This window comes from Pteropus medius, unplaced genomic scaffold (assembly GCF_902729225.1).
Source record: "Pteropus medius unplaced genomic scaffold, Ma_sr-lr_union100, whole genome shotgun sequence".
Classification (NCBI taxonomy): domain Eukaryota; kingdom Metazoa; phylum Chordata; class Mammalia; order Chiroptera; family Pteropodidae; genus Pteropus; species Pteropus medius.
Window position 1 is genome coordinate 59,330 of NW_024346062.1, and position 8,523 is coordinate 67,852.

The 8,523-nt window shown below is 36.6% G+C and overlaps 1 protein-coding gene across 1 annotated transcript in view; it reads left to right on the forward strand.

The window, feature by feature from the left end:
* AGGF1 (angiogenic factor with G-patch and FHA domains 1) overlaps window positions 1-1,159 on the forward strand; it is a 28,079-nt gene extending 26,920 nt beyond the window's left edge. Inside the window, exon 15 of the mRNA XM_039874882.1 lies at window positions 101-1,159. Coding sequence (XP_039730816.1) covers window positions 101-301 — 201 coding nt within the window. The 3' untranslated portion in view covers window positions 302-1,159. The remainder of the gene's footprint in view (window positions 1-100) is intronic.
* Window positions 1,160-8,523: the final 7,364 nt, after the last annotated feature.

The following is an 8,523-nucleotide window of genomic DNA, read 5'->3' on the forward strand; positions in this document are numbered from 1 at the left end:
TTCTAAGTCAGAGAATTATAGTTAAAGTACTAAGTTGGACACAGCAGATTTCAGTGTGCTTTGACTGTACAATAAGTCTCTGCTCAACTTTTGGTAACAGATCCAGCTTCAGCTTCGGCGAACGCATGCTGGCTTGGGGACAGGCAAACCATCCTCAATTGAAGATGTTCACGTTCTCCAAAATAAGAGTAAAAAGAACTGGGAGAAAGCACGAGAGAGGTTTGCTGAAAACTTCCCAGAAACTAAACCTCAAAAAGATGTACCAGGGGCCATGCCCTGGGTCAAAGGGACTGTAGAGTGAAGGTCAGTCATAGAACACAATTCAAACTTTTGAAAGAGTCTGGAAACTCTTATTTTATTGCAGAACTTTTTTCTCCAAAAGAGCCAGTAGCATGAGGGAACTGTATCACAATTTATCCCCTCATGATTCAGAAATGTATAATAAAGTGTGGTTTGCAGCTTTTAAAAAAACATTTTCTAAAACTAATAAATAGTGACTGAATCAAGTTATTTGGTGAGTGGATTAAAGTTCACAGGGCATGGATGAGCTTATGAACCTTTGTTATTTTATCTTGTCATTTAGAAGACCCATATAAGTAGCCATATAGGCAAAATTCATATATCCACTAATGACTTAAATGTACATTTGTCGTTGTCTCCATATATTTGTTATTGTAAGGTGTGCAACAAAAAAAATCAAAAGTTTATAAAAACAGTTCTGACTGTATACATCCTTGTTTATGCCCTTCAGAACTTAGATAAAAAAATGTTGAGAAAACATGGGTAGTGGTGCATAAATTTTATTATCCTTGAAATAACATAAGTAATATTATTGAAGAACTAATGAACAGGTGACATGTTGTAGAGAATTAGTCTTTCATTGTTTTCTTCTGTGAAGAATGTTGATTTGTACGATATATTAAGCATTTACATTTGGTTTGTTTCATAGCTGAAATATTTAGATATGAACAATTGAATACAGTATTGAAATATTCAATGTGCTGGCATTTGTAGTTTTGATAATTCCCATTGCTGGCAATGGAGTTGTGCCAGAGAAATCTGATTTCTACTGCAAATGGATTACCTAGCCAAGGCCTCAAACTCAAGGTATTTATTGAAAATGTCCTCAAATGCAATAAAAACATTATAACATCAAAAAGAGTGATTCATTGAACCAATGATTTAAACATACTGGTCTGCTTTGAACTCATGACCAGACAGAAATTTTCTTTTTAAATTGGCAGAGTAGTAACAAAAGGATAACCTCAAATACTGGAGAACTGCAGTGCAGCTTTCTGAAAGCAGGTGTCACTGCTCTGCCACTTATAACTGTTTTCTGTTAACTTTTCTCTCAGCTTTTTGCTGGGAAATTAATGCTGGATCTGACCCTTTTCTGGCAGTGAATATAAGCTATTGCTCCCTCATCTACTATAAAGAAGTGTCTTTAAGATTTAGAATAGGAAAGGAAAATTCTGAAATAAATTATACAGTAGGGAAGATAATTCAGAAAGAAAAGCTACCTGTTGGAATTTCTAGTCTAAATGGTACAAGGTAATTAGAAAGAAAAGGGAATGGGGAAAGGAAAATAAATTTATTACTAAAGATGAGACATTTGACCAAATTGTTAAGTCTCTATAGGCCTAAGCTGGGATAATCAGTGGTCCTAGAACTCCAAATCTGGAAAATGTATTTTTTTGTATCCTTCCTGGTCACCTACACACCCTAACACATACATATGTATGTTAGACTTGGAGGCAGGAAGAGTTTCCTGTATTATTTTCTCTAAAATAGAAAAGAATTACTCATCTAATTGTCCTTTTGGTACTGGTGCCCTGTATATAGGTAACAATATACAACATAAGACTCCCAAAGTAGGCTTTGCTTCTGGTAGGTCTCACTCATTGGGTTTGCATACAACTGTCTATATAATATTTTCCATTTTTATTATTAGATTGCATAAAACATTTTTCATTGTTTTCTTTTGCTAAGAAAATGGAAACTTGAAAACAGTGATAAAATTGAAATATGTGTGATATTTACATTATTAAAACCCTTTGCTGATCTAAAGTCTCAGGGCTACACTATATAGTGGTTAAAGCACTGAATAATGTCTCGGTCTCTTTCCAACTGTGAAATAAGAATAATATTTATGTCACATGTCTGTCTTGAATAGAAAATGAGAAAATGTACATATATAAAAGCACTTAGTAAACTGTAAAAGTAGAACAAATGTGAACTTCTGTTTGTTTAGATGCGTAGATGTGAACTGTGTATATTTTGGACTACACATAAAATTGATTTGTGTCTAATATTTTAAATTATAGTGTATTCACACAGTATAAATTTATTAACTTAATAGCCTTTAAGTGTTTAAGCGGAGCTACAAATTCCTGAATTTGCGAAACCTAACATATTTTTGCCAGAACATGAGAAGTTGGCAAAATTGAGAATAGAAGAAACTGTCAACATTAGAATGAAATAACAGAAATTGTTTTCTAGAATTAAATAGGAAGCACTTTTTCTCAAAAAGAGAGGAATTAATTTCTGGTTTTGAACCAATTTTTACTTCTGATGTTTCATTTTTATTATAGTTGTGAACTTAAGTAATGGCTCACCGATATCAACTACCTTCCAACTTCTCATGTAAAAGATTGTTTCTTAATTTGATACATTTTCTAATTGTAGGCAAAAGAAGGTAGAAATCTCAAACAAGAGAAAGCAAGAGGTGTCAGAGATTTTGTACAAAGGCCATCCTGTCAATTTGCAGAACAGAGGGATGTGCTTGGCAGGGAGCCAGAAAAGCATTTCTGGACCCAACATGCAAAAATGTTCTCAGGAATAGTTGAAAATATTTTATTATCTTATCCTAAATATGCTTCTTATTTTTGCAGGGCATCACTTATGTCTCTGCTTGGATTCAAAACATTTCATTTTAGTTTTTCAGACTTTAAAGTTGGAAATACATTTGGATTCTTTAAAAAGAGTTGGTGTTCATGTGCGTGTCTATGTATATCAGCCCAGGCTTTTTCTCTGCCTTTCTGCTTCATTTACTATTCTTAGTGTTGGCTTATGGCTTTGTAGTTGCAAAATGACTTTTGGAACTCCAGTCATCATATTTTATGTCCAAAACAGAAAGAAAGAAGGGCAAGAGAGTAGTATTTGTGTTAGTTCTCTTTTATCAGGAAAGCAAAGGCTTTCTCGTAAGATCTTACAGCAGATTTCTCCTTAAGGTCATTAGCTGGAACCTGATAACATAACTGCCTGTAGCTACAAGGGAAGTAGAAAAGGTGGGCAACAGGATGGCCTCAGTTGACTTTAGCCAATTTTGAACCAACACCTGAGGCTGAACACGTTGCAGCTAGAACAGAATCAGGGTTCAATGAGCAAGGGGGACAGTGAAATTGAATAGGCAGGTAACTGTTTGCCAGATAATTTAACTATCCATCAATAGAGACTGGGAAGTTGGTTAAATTGTGATACAGTCCTACCATATACTTTGTAGTCCTGCAAATAAGATAGAACTGTACCCTGATACAGAAGAATATTCTTACTGTTGCTGATTTTAAAAAACATCGTAGAAAAGTATGTATAGCACAATCCCATTTCTTATTAAAAATATAAGGGTACATAATTGAATTGTTAATACTAACTATCCAAGGAGTGAACAGACTTTCATCTTTTATTCTGTATTTGAACTTTAAAGCAGGTATAATTGTGTAGTTAACTTTGTGTAGTCATACACATTTATAGTAAGTAGGAATGTAACACCAGGAAATGGAGAGGGCTTCAGGGCTCAACCCCAGACATTTTCCTCATTCTTGTATGCCCAGTTTCATTTACCATCTATATAGTCATGACTTCCAGGTTGTTTTAGCCATTATACATACCTGACTCAGTCACTGTAGATGTAACTTATCCATGTTTGAACTCATAGTCTTCTCCAAATCTGGTCTCTTCCAGTTTACTCTCTCAACTGGCAGCACCATGTAGCTAGTTGTGCAAGCCAGAACCTTGGAGTCAGCCTCTATTTCACTACCACCACCTTCTCCTTACCTTTAATTTCCAATATGTAAAATCAGCCACCATTCACTGGGACCATTCCAGTAGCCTTCTTACTGGTCTCCCTGCAGTCGCTCTTCCTTCTAGTCCATCCACAGGTGTCTTCACAACTCCTATTTCTTCGTCTCCTCTTTAAGTCCTCCACTGGCTTCTCATTACTCTGAGGACAGAAAACAAAATCCTAGCCCATGAGACCCTAGCTAGCCACTGCTAACTTTTCAAGGCCTATCTTGGATCTCTCTCTCGATCTCTAGGCTCCAGCATGCTAGCCTCTTTTTCACTTCTTCAAACATGCCATGCCCTTTCATCCCAGGGCTGCTTATATCTGTTATGTCTGGAATCTTCTTCTTCCACCCTAAAATATTCTTTAGATCTGTGCTAGTTGATTCTTCTTCAGGGATGCTCCTTTCCCTAGATTAATTTGCCTTTGATAAATGTTCTTGAAAATCCCTATTTGTTCCTTTTAGACAACTTATTTTGGTTACAGTTATATATATTTTAGTGTGACTAGTGTGATATTTGTCTGGATTCTTAAGTGCCGTTTGGGCAAGACCTTGGTTTTTCTCACTACTGCATTCCTAATGCCTAGCATCAGGCCTGGCCTATGCACTCACAGGCATAGAAGTGAAAGCAAGATGGGTTTGAGGAACTGCAAATGGCTTGATACAGATGTAGTTTTATGTGACTGAGGAAACATGGAAGGAACTCAGCCTACATAAAGCAGTGGCTTTCAACCATTCTGACCATGATCCATGGTAAGAAATACAATTTGTATCACAGCTTCGTATGTGAGTGTCTATGTGTGCATGTGTAATATGTTTTATATACCAGTTCTTAGCTATTAGTTCATGTAATGCCCTCTTAGTTTTTTTTCCTAAGTCACTAATTCCAACTACTAAATTGATTTCATAATCCGCTAATATGTTACATCCTGCAGTTGGAAAAACATTGATCTAAAGCTTGTTTTTCAAATTGGCAGAACCTGTGGCATTGCCTTAGGAGCCACAGCTGTGTATGTATGCATGTGCTTGACGAGGACGAAAAAGGATTAGGATGCCAGACTGGTGACTCCATTTCTCATGCCAGTTCCAGATTGGGTCTTCATTGATCTGATTTTCAATTAAAACTTCCAAATAGATTATATATGAAGAAAGGTTTTCACTGCTTAAAGAAAAGGGGGTGGGATTGGGAGAAGAACTGAGTCACTTACCCACAGCCATTTTCGCATATTTTGTTGAGAAATTTCGATTTCATCTTTTTGACAATGAGGAATTCCCTGAAGGGTTTTAAACAGGGAAAGGCCCTCATTAGATTGCTTAATAGCAGAATAACTAGCTGATTGAAAAGAGGTAGAGTGGAGGCTGACACACCTCCTTGAGGGCTTGTTTCATCAAATGTTTATTGAGCACCCACCAGGTGTTGTGAAGACCTGCGAAAGCAGGGACCTGGTTTGTCTTACTCGTTGCTCTGTCTTCAGTACACACCACAGCATTGGATGCTTAGAAGGTAGGTGCTCAATAAGTGCTTGGTGAGATGGATGGAACACATTTTTGTAGTGTACCAGCCACTGTGCTAGGCACTTAATATATATTCTTTATTCCTGAGAGTATTTTATGAATTAGAAAACTGAGGCTTAGAGAGGTTTTTATTTTGCTCAAGGTCAAAAAGCCTGTGTGACAGTGGCAGAGCTGGAGTTTAAATCTTGATTCTTTTTATCCTAATGGGATGGTTAAGAGCACAGGCTAAAGAATCTGATTAACTAAGATCCACCACTCCAGAGCTGAATGGTGTTTAAAAACTTAAACTTCTGTACTTTAATGTCTTTATGGAGTTGTCGGGAAGCTTAAATGAGATAATAAGGCCTATGTGGCACTGAACAGTGTCTGGCACATAAGTCCTTAAATGTTAGCATTTATTAGTATTGTTATGCCATGCTACCGATACTAAGGGTGCAGTTGTACCAGAATCCTGGAATGGAGATGGTGGTTATTGAAGCCAGGGGAGTTGAGGGATGAGGCGAGTAAGTGGATAGGCCATCTTCATTCCTCGAGGTGATGATAGGAGAAAGGTGTGGACAAGAAGACTGAGTCAAGAACTGGATTTCTTCATGAATACTGGAGAATGGGCAGGGGATTGGTAATGAGAGAGACATTGAGAAAAGGTAGAAGCTATTGCAGGTGACCGTCATCCTCAAAGAAGGGATGGATTCTGTATGAGTTTGGAAAAGGAGCTATCTAGAGAATAATAGGGGGATCTAGCAGGCCCGCCCTGGCTCTCAGTACCCAGTGGGAGCAAGGGAGAACTCCAAGAAGAACTAGATTTCAGATACTTTTATATGAAAATCTTTGACAGCATGCATTCATGCAGCAGCTAACCACAAGGCGCCTTACAGAGACTGGACGTAATTCTGGGCACTTTGGATACAGCAATAAATAAACTGGGTAAGACTCCCTGCATTCTTGGAGCTTACATTTATTTTTTAGGTAGTATTTGGTAGAATGTAAAGGTTAAGTAGCTACATGAAGGCCTTGATAGTTCCCAAAAGAGTATTAATCCAAAGTAGTTTTTGTTCATTTAAAAGTTTTTCAAAAGCCAGAGTTCTGAGGGTGGACGTGGAAGGAGCAGTTTGGTTTTTGTTGTTGTTTTTGTTGTTTTTTTAAATGTTTTTAGATCTGTCTCCAAATCAGACCTTTTTTTTAGGATGATTTTATAGACTGCCTTCAAAAAAAATTGTAGTAATGTTTTCGAGGGTTTTTGATATGTGGACAACACTAAACCTTACTGAGGCTGCAGCCCCCCGTTTAATTATATATTTCCTCTAGTTATCTGAGAATAATATTAACTCTACCTGCTCAGGCTTTTGGGTTTTGTGGTTCTAAATCTGAACAATAGATCATTGAAGTACAAAAAAAACAAAAAAACCAATATGAATCAGGTCACTGAAATTAGAGCTGATCGAGAACATGTAAATCAAAAAGTCCCTGAATGATAGCAGAAATGCTTGTAAAAGTTAACGTGAATGGAGGCAAACAAAGTCTTCTGCCTGCTGAGGAAGACTAACTTTTCAAGAATTCTTCCAGCTGAAAGCTAGCTTTCTTCATCTGTGTTAAAATGTCACGGTATTTCATTGCCTAGAAAGGAAAAGACAGGTAGAAGTTGCTGGAATATTACTAAATGTATTTTAACATGTAACAATGTGTTACTTAGCTTCCAATTACCAGGAGATTTCAGAGGCCAGGAAGGTTGCCAACTCATTCATCTGATCATTACTTATCTTGACCAAAGGCCCAGGAGAATATATGCTGAAATAATAAAGCTTTCATTAACATTTAGTGCTTTTCCTTTAAGCCTTCATTTAATACTATGAAATCAGATTTCAGAGAATGTCATAATTAAGATTTTCATAAAAAGAAACATTTAAAACTATTTAAATATGTAATGACTCCCAGTGCTATATGAATTCATTCACATCATAAACCCACTAAAATAGGCTTTAAGCCATACTACGACCATGCTACCTTTACTTAACTTTAATAGACAACACTATCAAGGCCAATTTATGAGCCACACAAAAATAATTATTGCTTTATTATAATCATGAACCTTATTATCCAGAAAAGTTAATCTGGTTAATCACATTCACCAAACTAGGCTCTGAATAATTGGCAACTCTTACTAAAAAAAAAACAACATTTTTTTCTGGAAAGATGAATATTTGTCAGCTTAAGGATGTTTTAAAGGATGTGCCAGCATCTGTGAGGAGTTCACAATAGGAGTTCCAGAAATGTTTTAAGTATGGAAGCATTTTTTGGAATAACCTATTTCCAAGGTGACTGCTTTGAAGGAACAGTACTTAGATGGATCAGTTTTGATATATTGTAAGATTGGTCAGATTACTTTATAGTCATAAGTCATATTGAGTGTTGACTAGATTAAGCTCACTTGGCAAGTCAGGTCTGAAATTTATGTTTTGATAGACACATCGTTCTATCATTAAGGAGAATGACCTGGCATACCTTTGTGACTTACGTGCAGCTGCTTAGGAATCATCCCAGGAACTTGCCCTTTCTGAGGTCCTTTGGTTTTGAGCTCCCATTCAGATCCTTGCAGAACATATACGGTCCTGTCGAAAATGTCCATGGAGACATTTGGTCCACACTGACCCATCTACTTAACCCCATGTGCTATGTATGACCAGCTAGGCAACCGAGGCAGGGTTATTGGTTATATAGCCCTACACAATTATTGGGTCAATAAAACATAATAGTGTTTTTTATGTATTGTAAACCAAAAGTATAAATAAACATATGGGCTGTTTGAACCCAAGGATGTTTTCTAAGCGTGGACATTTTTGACAAGATCAAATATCAAGAACCATTTGGCATGGACCAAGTATACTCATAGATGTTTTTTGATAGGACTAAATTTCAATGACCTTTTGGTATGGATCAGATGTCTCCATGG